This window comes from Peromyscus eremicus, chromosome 2, assembly GCF_949786415.1.
Source record: "Peromyscus eremicus chromosome 2, PerEre_H2_v1, whole genome shotgun sequence".
NCBI lineage: Eukaryota > Metazoa > Chordata > Mammalia > Rodentia > Cricetidae > Peromyscus > Peromyscus eremicus.
Genome location: NC_081417.1, coordinates 158,149,547 through 158,170,372, shown reverse-complemented (window position 1 = coordinate 158,170,372; position 20,826 = coordinate 158,149,547). Strand labels below are relative to the sequence as shown.

At 53.4% G+C, this 20,826-nt stretch overlaps 1 protein-coding gene across 4 annotated transcripts in view; it reads left to right on the top strand.

The window, feature by feature from the left end:
• The window catches only part of Spsb1 (splA/ryanodine receptor domain and SOCS box containing 1), a 63,852-nt gene extending 60,120 nt beyond the window's left edge, over positions 1-3,732 (top strand). For 3 of the 4 annotated variants that reach the window (XM_059255407.1, XM_059255406.1, XM_059255405.1), the window contains exon 3: positions 1,620-3,732. In XM_059255407.1, coding sequence (XP_059111390.1) covers positions 1,620-1,747 — 128 coding nt within the window. In that variant the 3' untranslated portion in view covers positions 1,748-3,732. The remainder of the gene's footprint in view (positions 1-1,619) is intronic. The other variant, XR_009377725.1, reaches the window with a different exon arrangement.
• The last annotated feature ends 17,094 nt before the right edge of the window (positions 3,733-20,826 follow it).

The following is a 20,826-nucleotide window of genomic DNA, read 5'->3' as shown; positions in this document are numbered from 1 at the left end:
TATTGGTAAATACTGAAAATTTTAACAGAAGAATGCACTTTAGCATTGTGGAAATGGCTCAGGAAAATGCTTGCCTTGCAGGAATGAGGCCCCGAGTTTGAGCCCCAGGTGTGATGTGTGCACATGCAACCCCAGCACTGGGGAGGCAGAGAACCAGGCAGATGTCTGAGGCCAGCCAGCCTGGTGAACTTCAGGCTGTGACTTTGTCTCAGAACAGGCAGCACCATGGTGGCTGGCTTTCCTGAGGAATGTCAGCTAAGGCTGTTCTTTGCCTTGCACATTCACACGCATGCATGTGTGTCCCTCACCATGTTCATCTGTACACACATGAGCATGTACACACAAAAGAAGAAGCGCACACATTTTTCAAAGGGCCCACTTTTTCAGTGGAGTGAGATTTGGAGGGAAAGTTTTCGTCCTGAGCTTTTTTTTTTTTTTTTTTTTTTTTTTTTTTTTGGCTCACAACAGAACTTGCCATCAAGGGGTGGGTGCCGACTAAGCTACCGTTCATTTGCTTGTGCTATTTATAGCCCCAGGATCTGGGGGCACTGAACAATTCCACGTGTGCATTTGTGCCTGGTCCCAAGCAGAGTGAGAGGGACTGCTTTGGGGATGCCAGTTGGCAGGGTCTGCTCACACTCAAGGTGTTGAGAAGCCTGCGAGAAACAATTTTCAGACTGAAGAACTCTGAGATGCCAGCTGGCCAGGGCTGCCTCCGCAGGACAGAACACAGGGGCCTCGGAGGCTGGGAGGGGAAGCCATTCTTTAATCTGGACACCTGAGACAGCTCTGTCATGAGTTCTTCTGGCTGGGAAACATCTGGGCTGCTCTTAGGACAGTGCAGGGAGGTGGCCTTGAGTACCCTTGGGGTTCCAGCTGCAGCTGGGCTGGCATTTCCAGTTTCCCTGTCATATGTCTTGGGCAATGCAGTATGGTAGCTCAGACCATGGATGCTAGGCCCAGGGTGCCCGGAACTGGACCTGAGCCTCTACCCTAGCCTGTTTGGCACCTTTTCTGTTCCTCAATGTTCTCTGCAGAAAAAGGAAGGCAAGGACAGTACCTGAGAGGCTCTTGGAAGTAGAAGCTGGGTGGTAGACAAGGACCTCCCCTCCAAAGCCTGTCTGGGGCCTGTGACTGGAATGGGGGAGTGCTGAGAGCTGACTCTCATTTGCCCTGGAGCTGTTCACACTGAAGGTACCTTTTTCCAGACAGGGCATAAGTGACCCCACGGGGAGACCAGGAACAGCTCCTTCAGGTCCCAGCCCCGTCTCTTCAGCAGGGCAAGCCTAGGCAAGTTTTCTAGATGCTACCTCTCAGTTCCCTTTTCTGTAAAGAGAATGAGAACAGCAGTGGCCTCTCTGGTTGCTCCATTGCAGCTGATCACTGTTGGGAGAGGACTGCATCCCTGTCAGTCGTGAGCCTCAGAACCTGTCTGGTCCAGTGCGCCTTCTCTGCAGTCATCAGAACAGTTCAGAATTTAAAATCCCGTTTGGTAGTGATCTGCTGGTTAAAATCCACTCAATTCAGTGCTAACCTTGGACATGTTGTAAGCACTGTCTGTCTATTCTAGAAGTTTCCTGAGCTTTGCTAAGGTTCTCCTCTTTTCCTGGTTTTCCCAGCGGAACCCCTGCCACTCATGGACCTGTGCCGGCGTTCGGTGCGCCTAGCTCTGGGAAAGGAACGCCTGGGTGCCATCCCCGCTCTGCCACTACCTGCCTCCCTCAAGGCCTACCTCCTCTACCAGTGACCCACATCCCAGGACTGCCACACGACAGCCACCTGGTGCCAACTCACCGAGCCGTTAGGGTCCACTGACCCCTGCGCCTGGGATGGAAGCCCACCTTCAGCCATGGGCAGACATGTCTTCTCATCCTACCAGCCGCCTCTGCTAGGTGGACCAATGCCAACGGACTTCTCTCCTCCCTTCCCAACACTGGCTGAAGCAGCAGCAGCAGCAGCAGCAGCAGCAGCGTCCAGGCCCTTCCCTGAACCAGATGCAGAGAATAAACGTCTATGGAAGCCTCTGTCGGGCCCCTGTCTGCTCTCACGTGGAGTGGGCTGCTCCCCACCTGGCGGACAGTCTGCAGCCACCTGAGGGTCCTGGGAGGTGAGATTAGTGGGAGATGCCAGAGCTCCAGGGCAGATTCCCAAAGCAGGAATGGTCAGGACAAGGCACACAGATGAAGCTCAGGATGTCACATACCGTGGACACTGAGGCAGAACCCCAGGTTGGACCTCCCTTGGGCCAAGAGTGCTCGGCTTCAATGTCAGCTGTTGGTGCTCCATGCCCTGTATTTATTCTTGAAACAGTAACAAAGGCCGTTTATTTATTCCATTTAGAAAGGAAACGTTGTTGGGTCACTTCCCTTGGTGTCTTCTGTTGCTCCCTCCCCGCCCCCTGCCACCTCCCTGGAATGTGTGTGCCACACCTGCCCCTTTTCCCAGGACATGCCTGTAGCATATGAACTGGTGTGCACAGACATAAGTGTGTCATTGTGTAGATCCTTCGACCCAGTTTCCAAAGGGCTCTGCACCAGCACCAGAGCAGGCCCCAAGGAGAATTATTGGGCTGTGCAAGTACCTTGGGCATTCCTACACCATTGCACGTGTTTGAGTCTCTTGTCTTCCATGAGTTTTGAATTTCACACCTGATTTTTCTGGTGTTTCCTGTTGGCATCCTCAGAGCTCTGGGCCTGGTTGAGTGGAGTGTCCAAAGCTATAGGCAAAGCAGTGTGAAAGAGACCAAGAGCAGAGTGGAGCATCATGAAAGCCTGCGCCTCTCAGGCTCAAGAGCCACAGGGAGCAACACTCATCATGACCCCACCACACCAGCCTCAGGCCTCAGGAGTGGGGTGTTAAGACAGCAGGGAGATGACTGCCCGTCCCCAGCAGCACCGTCATGGAGCATTCCAGCACCTGCTCCTGCTCTCCTGCCCTTTCTCTTACTTTGAAATCAACTCCCTAAGTTGGGAATGTAGCCCGGTTGGTGGAGTACTTGCCTAGCATGCAGGAAGCTCAGGTTCCACCCCCGTACCGAGGAAAATCAGGCACGGTGAAACACCCGTGATCCCAGAAGTCAGGGGGTGGAGGCAGGGGGATGAGGAATTCAGCTACATGGTGAGTTTGTGGCCACCTAGTGCTATGTGAAACCTTGTCCTTTAAAAAAAAGAAAAAGAAGGAAAGAAACCAACTCCCGTCGAGTGTGAGTTCTGCTCATTCTGCACAGGTACAATAGATGACTTTATGTTGAAAATGTTTAATATATTTACATATATATATTTGTAAGAATTGTTTTAAGCAGCTGCTGTAGGTACCTTTTTTCCCAGTCTTCCAGTGGAGTATAATTTTTAAAGCACAAAATTGGTGCCAAGACTAGATAAAGAATGTAAATTATCCCCTTCATATTTTGAAGTTTTGAGGGTTTTTGTTTGTTTTGTTTTGTTCCCTTTTGGGGCCTTGTCAGATTGTAAAATTTCACTTGTTCCCGTTTTCAACTGGGATCATATTCAGCTGTACGGATCGCAGCTTCTCGTCTTGGTCCAGCTGTACAGCATGGAAGCTGGTGAATTGCCAGGCTCACCTGAATCCCCCACACTCTGTCCCCAGGCCTCGCCACCCCTCCCTGCTGTCCCATCAGCATAAAGCCTCATGGCATGTATAGTTTTGAAACTCCTGTCCTGTTCTATTTTATGATGATTCATAACAGTAACCTAATAAAGGAAAGTTTGTTAAGATATGAAACTGTCTTTGAGTCTTGTGGGCCAGGGGTGGGGGGCAGGGGGCAGGGTTAAGCCCTCTGCCAGCCGCCAGTGATTCTGTCTGCTGTGTTGCTTGCCACTCCTTGGCCTGGCCTAAGAGTGGGGTGCTTGCCAGAGAGTGAGGAGACCATCCTAGGGTACACTTCACTTTCGCAGAAAGCTTGTATCCCCAGCCGCTTGCTAAGCCTAATAGGAAGTGATTCCGCATGCTGCTGAACCTCTCATCACCTTGTTTAAAAGCTTAGTGTGAGAACTGGGGAGATGGCTCAGCTTGTCAAGGGCTTGTCACACAAGCAGGAGGACCTGAGTTTGGGTCAGAGCACCAGTGTAGAAAGCTGGGAGCAGCAGTGTGCATCCGTAACCCCAGTACTGGGGAGGCAGAGATAAGCAAGGCCCTGGAGGCCAGCCAGTCGGGCCAAACCCATGAACTCCAGGTTTAATGAGAGGACCCTGTCTCAGAAACACGTGCTGTCAGTCCCCAGCCTCTGCATACTTGTATGTGCACACAGGTAACACACACAAAGAACAGCTAAGAGGAATACTCAAATGACCGTGGGCTAGTTAGGACCAGATGGACAGCTGGCATGGTCCCCTCGGAGTCCAGTCTCAGCGCTTATCGGAAGACTTTAGGCGTGTGTGGTGTTGAAAGAACCTAGCCCAGCGAACCCATCTCGCCAGCTGCTGCAGACTGAGGCCCTGTGGGAAGGACAGGGAATTCTGGCTTATTTAGAGGAACGATGAACGATACTGTGAAACTTGAAAAACTCACTAAGTGAGCTCATATGTCATAACTAGTTTCCAGAGAACCACAGAGAGTGTGTGCAGCTTATTGGGGTTTTTGTCTGAAGGGCACGTGGGGCTCTGGGGGTGCTGTGGGAAGTGCCTGGTCAGGAGGCACAAGCCACTCAGCATGTCCCTTTCTGAGAGTCCCCTGACCAGTTTTCCTTATCCTGGGTTGTTAAATGCAAGTTCCCGAGCTGGCAGATGTAATTCGGTTGGTAGAGTGCTTTCCTAACCCGCATGAAGCCCCGCACGGCATTCCCCAGAACCATAGAAAGTCTGGCATGGCCACCAAGATGGCTCAGCAGGGAAAGACACTTGCTGCTAAGTGTTTTACCCCGAGGATCCATATGGTGGAGAAAACTGACTTCCTCAGATTGTCCTCTGACTTCTAACGCACACTGTGGTGCCTGAAAAAAAAACCAAAAAAAAAAAAAAAAAAATACAGCAATTAAAATTGTGAAAAGAAAACACAACCTGGCATGGTGACAGATGTCTATAATCTCAGTACTCAAGAGCTAGAGGCTGAAAGAGTCATCCTTTCAAGGTCATCCTTGGCTACATAGTAATTTAGAGGCCAGCCTGGGCTACATGGGACCCTGTCTCAAAAAAAAGAAAGAAAATGCATATTGCAGCAACCCCACCCCATAGGCCCAACCAGCATTTCCGGGTCCAGGCCCAGGGACCTGCACTCCCCCACGCTCTCCAGGTAACCTTGCTTAAGAGATATGCCAATGCTCTTTGGGACTGTGTCCACTCTTTCTCTGGCAAAGTTGCTAGGTAAAGGGACTCACCTCAGTGTGGCGGTCTCTTGGCCCAGGAACTACTAGCACATGGAATCAATCCCCAGTCACACCGAGGTCCTAACACTGGTGGTGTAACCTTGGATGAGCCTCTGTAAAATGCAGTCACAGATATAACAAGGGCTGTGGGCCCCCAGAGCAGGGGCGGCCATCACAGAGCATGTGCCAGCGCATTGTAGAGACTCTAGCTCTTCTGAAAGATACGGCTTCCTACACTGGGACTTGGCTTCTGGGGACAAACCAAGCATTCTGCATCTAACCTCCTAATTAATCTTTCTTCTCAGGTAGTCCACAGATCAAGGTGGATACTGGGGAAGGAGACTTCCACACCCGCCCCGGATGTAGGCAGAGGAAAGAGGGTAGGTCTAGAGTTATTTTTAGGCAGGAGTTCATGTCTGGGTTGCAGTTGGAACTCAGGCCTCCTTTGAAAGGGTGGCAGAGGAGGAGAGGGGTCAGGCATGGGGTAGGGGAGGCATCGGCAAAATGAGGGCCTTTGTGCTGCCAGGAGACTTCTGGGGGAGCCGGCCTTTGTGCTGAAGGGAACAGTTTTAATAAAACCATCTGTGCAGACTTGGCCCATCTGGTTGTAATTAATCCCCTGCCTTCGAGCAGGTAGCCGGCTCTCTGGCTTGGCCATAGATGGGAAGACGCCTCTGTCTTCATCCTGGGCAGCAGCCTCCCTCCCGCTCCTAGGCGGGATGAGGAATGTGGACTCCGCTGAACCGTAAACTATGCTGGGGAAGCTGGGGAGGGGGCTGAAGACAGAGCAGTTCCTTCATGTTCCAGTCCAGACACCCAAACATGGTCGGGTTCCAGCCACAAGGAATATTTGAAATAAATGCACTGCGCAGGGCCAGGAGTTTGCTGTGTTTTCTGCATGGGGCCATGGCAACCGGAGAGGAAATCATGAGCTCGGATCAGGCTGGAGGATCAACAAATGATGTCCTGGCCCAGCAAGCCGGAGGAAGCCGCGCATGACTCTCCGAGGGCTTCTCAGGACTCAGCTGTGGGAAGCCAGGACTGTGGGAAGCCTGTCCATCTTCCCGGGGCACTCAGACTTCAAGATCCTCTTCTAGACTCAGATTATCTCTTTGTTATGTTTTTGGTAGACCATAGGAGATCTGCTGCTGTCACTGAAGGTCTAATGATTTTCTGAGCAGAGGGGAATGTTCTCAGTTAAAAAAAAAAAAAAAAAGAGCCCAGGCTAGGGGCAGTGGCTAGCTAGAATTTAGCTGCTAGATAGAAGTGTCCTAGTGCTGACCTGGTCTGGGTCTGTCTTCCAGCCCAGACCCAGCTGCAACCCTTCTGGGTCTATGTTCTAGGCAGAAAGGTATCCTCTAGGTCCCTAGGTTCCGTCTTTGTCCTGATGCCATCTGATGGTGGACTTATGTCTATATATTTATGGGCTTGTGTATGCCCATCAATAACAGGTCCTAGCTGGGTGTGTCAGCTGAAGTCCACAGACGCCCCTGCATCTGAATCACCTCGGGGAACTTACGGGAAAACAGAACCCTAGCAAGCTTGCTACGCCAACATGGAGAATCTGGTGACTCTGATAAAATGGCTCCAGATCCTTGAGACCCCAGAATTCTGTGCATAGCTTTACCCAGGCAGACCCCTCTGCCAGTCCCCCATGGTCCTCCAGAGACCTGCAGAAGGCCCTGAGGGGCTTCATCACACCCCTGGTGCAGAAGCTGCTGTGTGAAGGCTCTGACAGGGCTGCTTTGTCCTTAGCTCCTGCCAAAGCCCAGAGAGCCGAAGGCAGCAACGCCAGCACCCCACCCAGGCTCAAAGGTCTAGTCTTCACAATGTAGTGAAGTGGGTCCACAGGGAAGTCCTCGAGCGGAGGCCAGGAAATGCCTTCCTGGAAAGCTGCACCAGGAGCCTGGTGACGTTACCAGGTCTCCAAGCCACTGCTCAGGCAAGACCTTTGTAGCAGGAAGTCCCCTCAGGAGCTCTCCTTTTATTTGCAATGAAGCTGAAATCACATGACATTAAACTCACCATCTTGGAGTACACACTTCAGTGGCATTTAGCACATGCCCAACGTCGATCATTAGCCTCCAACTCAATCTAAAACACCCACACACTGTCTCTCTCTCTCTCTCTCTCTCTCTCTCTCTCTCTCTCTCTCTCTCTCTCCACACACACACACACACACACACACACACACTCAATCACTGTCCCATTTCCCTTGCCCACAGTGCCTGGCAACCGTGCACCTACTTTCTGCCTCCATGGATCTTCTGTTCAGGGGACTCGTGACACCATGGGGCCTTTCGCATCTGGCTGCTTTTGCTTCCCAATGGCCTGTGAAAGGGGTTGGTCCCTCACACTCTCCTTTATTATTTCTTCTTGTCTCCTTGTTCCTCAGAGGGGGAGAACATTCCCTCAGGATTCTTTCAGGATTCATGAACCAGTGTCTACAGTGTTCAGAACACTTGTAAGCCATAGATGTATGAGAGTAATGAATGACATGGTTCCCAGCCATCCAGAGTTCCTTGCGTGTATGCTGTATTTACCAAAGTCAGCCCTTTCCTAGGAAGACATCTTTCAAGGCCATTGCCAGGACCCAGAAGCCTCAGTTTCTCTGGGGCTTTTTTTTTAGTCTGGGAGCCAGGAGCAGCAAAGGGCCAGGTGATAAGGGCTTTGTGGCCTTGCTCAGTTCAGTGTCTCTGGTCCCAGGTTCCATTTATTTCCTGAGGCTGTATGACAAAGTGCCATGCACTGGGTGACTAAAAATACCACATGTTCTTCACAGCTCTGGAGGCCAGAAGTACAACATCAAGGTGTAGACAAAGATGTACTCTCCTTGGAGGTTCTAGAGGGAGGCCTCCTGTAGCTCCAGATGGTTCCAGGCTTCCCTTAGCTTCCCATGACCTTCTGCTTGGTTGGGGGCGGGGGGGACGTCTGTGTGGGCATGTCTGTGTGGGCATGTATATGGAGGCCAGAGCCAACCTTGACTGTTGCCCCTCATGAACTCTCTACTTTGTTGTTTTGTTTTAAAGCCAATGTCTCTCAATGGCCTGGAGCTCGCTAAGCAGACTATACTAAGTGACCATTGAGCCCCGGAGATCTACCTGTTTCTGCCTAGCTCCAGGATTACAAGCATGCACCCCACACCTGGCTTTGGTTACTTAACACAGGGCTGCATGCTTCTAAGGCAAGCATTTCACCAGCTGAATTAGCCCTCTCCCCCAGCTGAGCTAGCCCCCCCACCAACTGAACTAGCCTCCCCCACCAGCTGAACTAGCCCCCCCACCAACTGAACTAGCCTCTCCCACCAGCTGAACTAGCCCCACCAACTAAACTAGCCCCCCCACCAGCTGAACTAGCCCCCACCAACTGAACTAGCCCCCCACCAACTGAACTAGCCCCCCCACCAGCTGAACTAGCCCCCCACCAACTGAACTAGCCCACCAACTGAACTAGCCCCCCACCAGCTGAACTAGCCCCCCACCAACTGAACTAGCCCACCAACTGAACTAGCCCCCCACCAACTGAACTAGCCCCCCCCCACCAGCTGAACTAACCCCCCACCAACTGAACTAGCCCCCCCACCAGCTGAACTAACCCCCCACCAGCTGAACTAGCCCCCCCACCAGCTGAACTAGCCCACTAACCGAACTAGCCCCCCACCAGCTGAACTAACCCCCCACCAGCTGAACTAGCCCCCCACCAGCTGAACTAGCCCCCCCACCAGCTGAACTAGCCCCCCACCAGCTGAACTAGCCCCCCCACCAGCTGAACTAGCCCCCCCACCAGCTGAACTAGCCCCCTCACCAGCTGAACTAGCCCCCCACCAACTGAACTAACCCCCCACCAGCTGAACTAGCCCCCTCACCAGCTGAACTAGCCCCCCACCAGCTGAACTAGCCCCCCCACCAGCTGAACTAGCCCCCCACCAGCTGAACTAGCCCCCCACCAGCTGAACTAGCCCACCAACTGAACTAGCCCCCCACCAGCTGAACTAACCCCCCACCAGCTGAACTAGCCCCCCACCAGCTGAACTAGCCCCCCACCAGCTGAACTAGCCCACCAACTGAACTAGCCCCCCACCAGCTGAACTAGCCCCCCACCAGCTGAACTAACCCCCCACCAGCTGAACTAGCCCCCCACCAGCTGAACTAGCCCCCCACCAGCTGAACTAGCCCCCCACCAGCTGAACTAGCCCTACCCCTTCCCTCTGTTTTTATGCCTGTCTTCTTAAAACACCTGTCATGGGGCCCAAGGATCTTAGTCTTTAACTCAGTGGCATCTTCTGAGACCCTTTCCCCCAAACAAAGTCCTGTCCATGGGTTCTGGTCTCAAAATATGGACACATCATTTAGGGCCACCATACAACCCTCCCCCTGCATCTTAAAGACAGTTACTGGGGGGCTGGAAGGACTTTTCCAACAGAAGCAGGGGAGAGATGCAGCCCAGGCTAGCCCGTGGGGGCTGCTGCCAAACTGAGTTCTCAGTCATCAATAGTCACATGTCATTGTCCTCCCTCCCTGACCTCTTACCTTAGGCCAGTTCTATGACACCAGGTTTTGGCATACGTGATCCATATTCCGTGGTAAGAGCCCAGGGCAGGCTCAGAAGCCAGAGGGCCAGGCTCTGGCTACAAACTTTTAGTGACCACGTCCATGCACACTAACTGGGACTCTCTCTGTCTCCCCTCTGACCCACTATACTACCAGTCTCTGGAAAGGATGGCCATAGCTCAGAAGTCTCTAGAAACAGAGAATGAGCTTTAGACATCACACTTCAAGTACCAAGTTCTCATCTCCCTCCATCTGATGGGACAGAGATGCCACATATCCCTGCAGCTTTTGCTTCAGGGCTGCGCTGAGTTGATCCTACAAGGACATGGAATGTGAGCCCCCAGGCTACTGGGGGACAGAAGGCGCAGCTGGTGCCATGCCAAACTGGGGTGCCGTGGTCAGCCGGCACAGTTCTCTGTGCACATGGTTTGATTTACAGGAGGCGGTGAGCAGCTCCAACTGCAGACAGAAACTATCTGAAGCAGCTGCCAGATGTTGTGTCTGAGCTGGGTTTTACAACTTGCTTACTGGTGAGCAGCCACCTCCTGCTGGAGTTCAGCTTGCCCCAGCGGGTTCAGGGCCCTGGCGCCAACCCCATAGGCCTTGCTCAGCTGCCTGGAGGCACCCTCCTGTTTAGGTCTGTTGTGACTTTGAGGGGAGCCAGGCTGGGAGCCCAGTTTCCAAAGCATCCCACCTTCCTGAGGAGGTACGGTGGGTCTGACTTCAGGATGTCTCTCAGGAGCTTCGGGAGCTCTAAGAATGCTCTCGAATGTTCTGTCTGAGCTCAAGCACTTGGGGCGTGGCTTGAGAGCCATGTACCGACAAGTCTGGCCCTTGTTCTGCTTGTTCTGTCCCGGCTTTGGCCACCTGACACCAAAGGCCCAGGGGACCAGAGGCTGGGACCACAGCTCAGCCAAGAGCTTCTAGAAGGTTCCTCACGTACGGCATGAGGGCAGTCCCTGAGGGAGGTACTAGTGACTACAACCTGTCCGTGGAGACCACTGTGTCAAGCCAGGACAGCCCTAAAGGGTGGGCAGGATGTTCCCCAGCATGAGACTACTGGGGTTCACTGGAAGTTGGACTGTGTACAGGAGGCTGTGTCAAGAGGTGTACGACTCCGGGCTCCAGATCACTTCCTGGGGCCACTAGGCAGCGTTTTCTCAGAAAGTTTGCTGTGAAGCAGAGCTGAGCGGGTGACTGGGAAAGGGTGGGGAGGAGGAAGGAGACGCATGATTAATCTTGTTGCCTGTGAAAGCATGCTTGTGTCCGTCCAGGAATCCTGGCTGAAGGCCGCCAGAGTGGACAGACTGTTCAGTCCCCTCCTGAAAGCGCCAGCTATGTTTTGTCCGCCGGGAAGGAAAACACCCTTTGCCTAAGCTAGAGTTTGGCTCTGCCTCGGGGAGAGGCCTGGGAGGGCTCCATCTGAGAGGAGTGTAGCTGAGGACTAGAGGGCTTGGGGAGCCCTGCTTCCCTGAGGTCCCAGGGGTGTCCTGCAGCCCTCAGGAACGCCCTCTGCACTCTTACCCAGCGCCCGTTTTTCTTCTGAATTCTCCAGAGAATTAGAAAAAGGGAAGAAAAGTCCCCAGCAGTTCGTCTCTCCCTAAAACCTGTGTTGCCAGCCCAGGAATGGCGGCGGCGGCGGAACTTCAGATATCCCCAGGATGGCCCACAGCAGGGACAACGTCGCTGCAGAAGTACAGAGACTCAGGCCCAAGATCAAAAGTCTGGGGTTTGGACTCAGAACATCCCTGAAGGTGGCCCTGTCAGCTTCCCAGGGACCTGCCTGCGCCTTCTATCATAGGGGGATAATGATAACTTTCAACTAAGCTCATGGCATTACCAAGATCAAAGGCAGTGTGGGTACAGAGATAGGACCGACCTGAAAGGCCACGAAACCCACGCCTGCCCTTAGATTACCATCTCATTGATTTATGGGACAGTGGGAAAGAGACGCATCCTAGGAATGCCCAGCGCTCCCAGACAGCCCCTCCCTCTGGCCCAACACTTCCTCCCGGGTCTGCAGCAGCCCTCCAGGAAGCTGATGGCCTCTTTGAGCATCCCCCACTGACTTCCTGAAAGGATGGATTAGTTGCAGGTGTCACTTCCTTCAAGGGAAGCCAAGCAGCAGCCCAGGCCAGAATCACCCTGAGAACATGTCGGCCTCATATGAGAGCTCAGAGACCAGGGGTCCCTGTCAGGATAGCCTATAAAAATGTTGTCAAAGACCCAGACTCTATTATTCCATTTGGCAGACCAGTCTTAGCCTCCCTCGTCTGTGCCAGACACATGTGGACGCTAGATAGACTCAGAACACCTGAACCAGGGCATGGTGGGAGGACACACACAGACCAGCAGACCAGGGGGCTTGGGCTGCAGAGGAGGATGTGATGGGCCCTGCCTTTCAGTCTGGGCAGGGATGCCTTACTAGCATTCGGAAAGATGAGTAGTTTTCCAGAGATGAAAGGGAGCTTATTTATGTACATTCCTATATAAAATTGGTTGCTGCTGGGTAGCTCTCTGTAAGGTAACAGAATCCTGGATTGGGTTGGTACAGTAGTAGTACGATGATGACTATGATGATGATGATGATGACGTCACCCAAGCACATGATGTCAATACCTCCCACAGAAAACCCTTTGAAGAATGTTAACCCCAGACCCTCAGGAGCCAGGGTAATCTCTGAGGCCTTCTGACTCCATTCAGTTTCTGACTTTTCTGAGATGGTCCCTTCAGAGCGACTGTCCTGAGAAAGACCCTGGATTTCTACCCTCTTCTGCATCTGGCCCCTGGCTCATTGGGGAGCCATGAGCCAAGCCAGCAAGGCTGTTGCCCCATGGTGGGGTGTGGGCTCAGGACAGTAGCACCCCACAGGCTTAAGTACGGCCAAGAGCCGGTGGGAACATTTTCCTGATGTCATCTTTGGGCCCAGAGCCCAGCAGGAGCTGGGGTTGGTTCAAACATGGATGCTAGTGTTCAGACCTGCATTCTCCAAAGCCAGCAGGATCCCGCACCGCCGCCGCCCCCCCCCTCCCCCGCAGTGTGCGTGAGCATGCATGTGCACGTGTACACACACAACATAGACTAGAGACCAAGACCGGCCACAGTACTGGTACATCTGTGCCTAAGATCACCTGGTGGCTGCTGCTACGTGACAGGCTTAGAGAGGCTCAGTCGCTTTAGTCGCATTTCCCGTGTCTTCCCCTCCTCACCTGTCCTGGGAATTCTAGAACAATTCTGTTTGGAGTTTAGAATGACCCCACAGGGCTGGAGAGATGGCTCAGTGGACAAAGTGCTTGATGTGCAAGCGTGGGTACCTGGGTTCAAATCCTCAGCACCCATGTGAAAAGTCAAGCTTGACAGTGCATCTGTCGCCCCAGCTCTGAGGCTACACAGAGACAGGAGGGTCCAGCTCAGCGGTCCTCAACCTCCCTAATGCTGCGACCCTTTAGTACAGTTCCTCATGTTGCAGTGACCCCAACCATAAAGTTATTTCATTGCTACTTCATAACTGCTTTTGCTACTGTTGTGAATCATAATGAAATATCTGATAAGCGATCCCCAAAGGTGTCTCGACCCACAGGTTGAGAACCACTGGTCTGACTAAATCTGTGAGCTCCAGGTTCAGTGAGAGACGCTGTCTCAAAAAATAAGGTGGAAGACTCCTGATGTCAGTTCCACATGCACACACATGTACGTGCCCCTGCTTATACATATGCACACATACCAGTTTGTAAACGTGCGTGTGCGCGCGCACGCGCGCGCACACACACACACACACACACACACACACACACACACCACCTTAGGGAATGCTAAAAGTGGACTATTCTGATCTCTACTCATGTTGACTCCCAGGTCTGGGAGGCCAAGTTTTCTACAGACTGACTCTTGGTTGTTCTAGAAAGCCTGTCCTGGGCAAGGTGGCCCCTTCCTCCTACACTTATGAGGGCATGCTCTGTGGCCTCCCGAAGGGCACCTCTGCAGAAGGGCACCAAAACAGCTAGGCTGGCCTCTCCAGGGCCACATCACTCCTGTTTTCTCCGTAAACATTGCTCTGTCCAAGACCGACGAGGACACCTGACCCGGCCGAGGTTACCCCGGTCTTTAGAGCTCTGTCGGCTGCCAGCTTATTTTTACGAGCTGTTTAATCTGCTCACTGTCCTCTGTTCCCAGTAGATGAGGACACGCATTCCAGGATGGCCTCGAATGATAACAGCAGCTGTCTAGACAGAGGCTGGCCCCGACACCACCATAAATAAAAGCAGCTTTGTGCTCCAGGCTCTCGCCTGAGCCCAGGGAGGGGTGAGCAGGCCCCCAGCGGGCTGGCTGCCACAGGGCTCACCCAGCCGCCGTCTGCCCCTACCCTACACCCTGGGAGTCTAATAGAGTGCTTAAGCCCCACACGATGGCAGAAAATGGCCTGCTGGCCCTGGAGTGCCCTTGGAGCGATGAGGCGCTGAACATTGACGCTATCTCAGCTCTGTCTGTCCGTGTGGTCTGAGGGCTGCTTAGACAGGGAACACAGGCAGTCATTTGCTGATGTGACCTTGGTCTCCAGAGTTCCCATTCTGCCCACTGCTCCCCAGACCCAGGCCTCCAACTAGTCCGGTCAACCCAGGGGCAGCGGGAAGTTTCAGTTCCCAGCCCTCACCCTTTATTATCCACCTGCTCCACGGAGCCCTTGCTTCCTGCATGTGGCATTCATTCGCTGTTTTGTTTTCTTCTGAATGCTAGCTGAGACCTGTTAGCACAGAGCCAGGCAAGGCTGGACTCAGGTCTGAGAGGAGCTGGCAAGTAGAGAGACCTTAGGATGCCCCATGAGTTCAGAGAGATGGGCACTGCTGACCCATGGATCAGATGTGCCAAGAGTGTTCTGCAGCATCCACAAGTGTGTTCAGGCCAGCATGGAGGTATGAACACAAGTCCACTATTCCAGGTTCGGTCACAGTTCCAGGTCCCCAAATCATCCTCATGCCCTCATGTAGATTAGTCAATGTCTTCACTGAGAACAGCACCCTCCTGGGCAAGGTGCCTTTGTATACAACCTACCCTGTGCTGCTCCCCCTCCCCAGCCCCCGCCAGGGGAATTAAGTCTCTGGAATAAAATATTGGCTCTTCTCTGGGTCAGTGGCATGTTTATTTGGCCCCTCCTATGAGATAGGGGAGCTATGGGGCACAGTGGGAGATTTATGGAGAACAAAGACTGTTCTTAAACAGAATCTGGCTATTGGGGATGGCTGGAGGTGGGACGGAGACCATGGGTTAGATTCCACAAAGACAACATCAGTGAGACTCAGTATGTGGTACACATGCCTATGCCCTGCTGTGGGAATTCTATCTGTTCAGCCAATGGGATTGAGGTGACAAGCCCTAGGGCGTGGTCTTCTCTGCGTAGGTGACTGCTTAAGAACTGAGGATCGGGGTAACGTGCTCTCTTGGGTGGTCAGAGCAGGAGCAAGTGGCGGAGAACATGGCTTGCGGTTGGTCCCCATCGCCCTTGGGCAGCACGGCAGGACAACAGCAGCTGGATCAGCAGCAGCATCTACTTCATTTTATATTCCTGAGTGTGTGATCCCCATTTCATCCCTTAATAAATAAGTCTTCTTCCCAGTCATCTGTGGGTCTCTCATTAGATCTGGTACCGAACGTGTGGATTTCTCGTTATAACGCCCTGTGCATTGGATGGACCTTGTTTGCATTACTAATGACTTGGAGACTAGATCTAGGTGCTCAGGTGCCAAACACCCCTTCTTGGGAGCACAGCTTCCCCCAGGGGTTTGGCAAACCCATGCTGACCTCCCAATTCTGAGCTCATAGGTCTCCCCAAAACACAGGTCCTCAGAGAGTGGGGCCCCAGGACAGCAGAAGGCACAGCACCCAGACAGAGCACAAGGACAATGTACTGGGCCTTCCCAGCAACAGCCAGCACAGACCTGTTTTAAATCTTTGTCGACCTATTTGATCTAAATGAATGGCGTCTTAGAGCCGAAGTGTCCAGTAAGGAATTCCAAAATCACACCAAGCAGAAAAAGCAACTTTCTAAACAACGTTTATTCTTCTCTCATACATTACATCCCTTATTTTCCCTCCCTCCACTCCTCAGCCCCTCCCCCACTCCCCTCTCTCCCAGTCAGCTCCTCTGTTTCCCTTTCTTTATCCCACCCTCACACCCACAGAGGGTCCGAAATCAGGAGAGATTTCGCTGACCTGGGGATAAAGTAGCAGTGAGTGAGAGGAAGGCTGTGGGATTCTCCAGATAACCTACCCCATGATAGACTCCAGCCACCAGGCCAGGAGCTCCCTTCCTCACCCATGTACCCAAGCAACTGTGGTCCACCCCATCCTCAAGGCACGCCGCCATTCTGGCTACAGGAAAGAGAACCAGAGGCTCCTGAGAGGCCAGAGCAAGTCAGGCAAGGGTGACCGTGCCCTGACCCTTTGGACACTGGTTCATGTACCTGACTCTTAAAGGTAGAGAAGAGAGTCCGGGAGAGATGGTAGGTGGGGATGGGGCTGGCTGGGAACAAATGAATGCTGTGGGGTCCATGCGAAAGGGCGTGAGGGCAGCAAGGAAATCGGCCACTTCCCAGGAACAGGGGACAAGGGGAAAGACAGAAGATTGGGGACTAGAGAGGACCAGGGCAGGACGGGCCCTGTGTCTTATCACCTGTCACCTCACTCACCTGACAAACACATCTCACAGGAGCAGAAGGGACATGCGAGGAAGGGAGCAGAGAATTTCCTCTCTGTTTCTGTTGTGAGATACGGTCTCATGGAGTCCAGGATAGCAATCTCTAGCTCACTATGTGACAGAGGATGACCTCGACCCCTGACTCTCCTGCCGTCTCCTCCCAAGGGTTAGAAGGACGAACAGGCACCACCATGCTGGGTTCTTGCAGTGATAAAGTTGACCTGGGACATAATGCATGCCCGGCCAGCACTCTACCAACTGAGGGGCATCTCTAGCCCAAGGATTTACACTTTACATGTATACGAGTTTTATAACGGAACATGAACAAACATCTGTGTGACAAGCAGCAGGAAAGGCCAGCGAGAACTTAAGGCTGTGTCTGTGCCCCCAAGCCTGTTGGAAAGCACCAGGGTGCTCTATCTGAACCCCACTGTGATTCTGGAAGATTGGACTCCCATCTTATTTTACAGGGGAGGAAACTGAGGCACAGGGGCAGAGGAGTCTTGACCCAAGTGTGCCTCACAGCTGGCAAGAACGGAGTCAGGATTCCAGACAGAGATGGCTCTGATTCTCCATCGTCTTGGCCTCTCTGTGTCCTTCACCGCCTGGCAGTGAGCTGGCACCAGGCTTGTTTATTCAGTGCGTGGCCGGGAGAGCTCCGAGCCCTCCCTGCCTTGCTCAGAGCAGAGCTTCACACGGCAGCTTACCAAACAAGGGTCTGTTGAGGATACGGAGGAAACAAGGGGAGCATTGGACCGGCCACCATGCCTTCGGGGGCCTCTGGCTGGGCTGGACCAAGGGAGACATCCAAAGTCAGGAGCCAGGGGATGTGAAATGGGGACATGACCCATCCTGACCATCTTTGGAGCCCATCAGAGTCCCCTCTCAAAAAGGAACAGGAAAACAAGGTCCAGGATGGAAAAGGGCAGTGATGTGTGAGGATGAATTAGATCCTTCTTGTTATGGTATTAGACCCTCGGTGAGCTCACGATGCCAGTCAGGTCTGCTCAGAGTCTAAGCCACCATCCCCGTGGGAGGGTTTGTGGTATTGAGATACCTGGGAAAGGATAACAGTGTGGCAGCCTGGGGTGTCTTAAATCTGACACAGGACATCAAAGAGCACCTTGCCCCCTCCCCACAGCCTCTGACCACCCTCTCCTTTAGCCTCTCTGGCCAGGGAGGACCCTACAGTATAGAAGATGAAACCCAATGGCCTATGTTCTCTCAACACTACAGTTGACCCAAGAAGCTTCCCTTCCCCAGTGGGACCTATGCAGCCTAGCTCCACTTCCCTCAACTCTCATCGGCACTCAAGTTTCACTTTGGGGAAGCTAACTGCCCAGCATATGATCCTATGCACACGCATCTCCCCTAAGACAATTGTCAACGCCATTGAGAAAGAAGCCTGCTTCCCAGGGGAAGCCTAGCTGGATGGATCCCCTTGACCAGCCTTCTGGGAGCCATCTCAGACCCACCCAGTAGAGCAGCTGAGAGTGGCTGGAAAAGCATCGGAGTACCGGAAACAGGGAGGTGTGCCAGCTTTAGGCCATCATTTGCATGCCTGAATCCACAGGAACCCCAAGCCAGGCCTCCTCAGAACTCTCCAAGCTTCTTTTGCTGAAGCTGGTTGGAGTTGGGCCTCTGTCACCCACAGCTGCGTCTCCATACCATAAGCTTTCCCTGGGAACCTGAAGAAAGGGGGGAAAGGTTATTGTCTGAGGCAGTGAGGCCCATCAGGAGCACAGCCCTGAGGCAGACCTTGGCCAGGCTCAGCCTCCTGATTTTAGGCAGTGACTCAGACCAACGCCTTTGGGTTACTGAGATAGCCTCCACCCCTGCCAGGTCCCCAGTCCCTGTTCAGTGGTTAGGGGAACAGAAGGAGACTACTGCAGATATACCGCAGTCTCCAGAAGGTACAGGGAGGGAGGCCAGGAATGCAGGCACTTCTTAAAGCTGGGAAACTCCAAAAAAACTGTTTTTTCTCTTAGGGCCCCAGAAGGAGTCAGCCCTATTTACACCTGCTTCAATCACTGTCTGCAAAGGAGATAAGGCCGCCACTGTCCTTAGCGACGCCTGTGAGGGCTCTAAGGAGTAAATTCCAGCTGGACCCAGTAAAGAAAGAAAGAAAAAAGGTTAAAAGAAAGAAAGAAAAAAGTCTGATGTCCCGATTCATGCCTGTAATCCCAGCATTCTTGGGAGGTGGAAGTAGGAAGGATTTTGGCTACGTAGCAAATTCAAGGTCATCCTGAGCTATATGAAGCCCTGTGTCAAAAGACTAAAGAAAAAAGAAAGGAATAAAAGAAGGGGAGAAAAACTGAAGAGAGAAAAAACAGGTAACTTCTTTGTGGTAGTAGAATGGCGGTCCCTGGGCAGAGCAGGCATCCGTGGGGTTGACCACAGCCTGGGAACCTAGCCTTGAGCGTTATCGAAGTAGCGCTGGACTTCCCATGGAAGAGGCACCAGTGGACAAGAGGCTAGGCTTACCGACAGGTCCTGGAATGTTCTCAGCAACTGCGCAGAAGAGGACAGTAAGGAAAGGGCAGTGTTGGCGTCCCCAAGGCTAACCTCACAAAGCCCGGGACCTCGCTGAGCCCTGTGGAACTGGGCTCCAGTGGATAGAAGCCTCCTCTAAGTGGACCTGTAGACTGGTTGCCGTCAGTCAAGCTTCTCCCTGGGACGGATTCCAGAGCCCCATGCTCTCTCCAGACCTCGAATCCTAGCCAGACGAGAAATGGTTCTCAATTAAGCCAGGGGGGGCTCAAAGCACCCTTGAACACAGTGCACAAGCCAGGGCCCTCCGATAACTACGCTGTTGGCACAGGGCCCCTGGCTGAGGCCTGCCAGGCACACCCTTGGATAAGCCAGGTTTTTCCTGAGTGGAAGTAAGGTTCAGATCCATGTGCCCTGCAGGCTTGAGCAACCGGGCAGGCCATCCGGGTCCCACAGAAAAGGTGGGGAATCCTGGCTACCAGCCGGGGAGGGGACAACAGAGGAGTCTGAGAAGCTTCCAGGCTTCATCTCCACCCTCCAGAGTCACACGGGAATGTCTGAGACCAGGAGGCAGGTGGGTGGGGGTAGGGAGCCTTTCCACAGCCCCTTTCACGGTCACGGTCGGGGCACCACAATGGGAGAGCAGGCCAGACCTGTGAACAACTGCTGTGGAGAAGCAGGCAGAGGATACAGCTGCAGCCTCAGGCGAGACACCACTTCCTCCCCTCAGCCCGCCCTCCTTCCCAGAGATGCAGCCCACCAAAGATCTCATGTTCTGGAAACACTGGCTGATCCCATCCCTGAGTATGCGGAGGGGGGGGGGGGGGGGGACCTGAGGTTCCTGTTCCCAGCTGATCCAGGGAGGCCCACGGCCTTGACTCACACGCTCCCTTCATTCCTCACCCCTCCCCCTTCCACTGTCCTGTCTCCACCTGCAGCTCCCAGGGTGCAACTTCTCCCCTCATTCTAACCCCCAAAGTCCAGCACCGGTGCCAGCGTACACTGGGCTCAGTAAACACCCGCCGTCTCTCCTCAGCATCCCCACCCTGAAGTCGGCTGCACGCCACTTTGCCCAGCAGACTGTGCAGCACACTGCAGATGAGGAGCTAGATCATGGGCAGCAACTGGTAGAAACTACTGAGCACGGCAGGACCACTTCATACTGGGGCCCTCCCTCCGCCCCAGGGATGTGCTGATGACACCTGACGCCATCCCCAGCCCCACTCCTGAGGAGGAAGCTAGCCATCATCCTCGCTGGGTCTGGAAGAGCATCCCCAGCTGCTTCAAATAAGTGGAGCTGTGTGTTGCTGGCTGCCCACTGGCAGCTCCATCTGGCTTGCAGGTGGAGGCCCCAGTCTGTTTCAGCTAATAGCCCTTCTCTGGGCTTCTGGTTTAGGGACATGCATCTTCCAAGCTCTGTAAAGAAAAGCCCTCTTTCCTGAGGCTACCCCACCGGGCTGGGCCTGGAAGAAACTACTGCACACGCATCTTGGGGCTTGAGAGAGTGGCTTTCCGCACACTGGCCTTGAAGTTGTGGGGGGCATCCAAGATGTCAAGGTGCCCAGCGACCTCCATCTCTGCCTGAGCAGAAGCTGGGACAGGAAGCATTATGCCAACTGCTCCCCTCACACCAGGGATTGAAGACCCAGCAGCTGGGGTTCCTTAGAGATTCCAAATGAGTCCTCAGCCAGCTCAGCCATGGGGGTGCTCTCCAAGCGGAAAGCTTGGTCCACAACTGGGCCAGAAGTTGGTGTATGTACTGGAATCAACCTGGT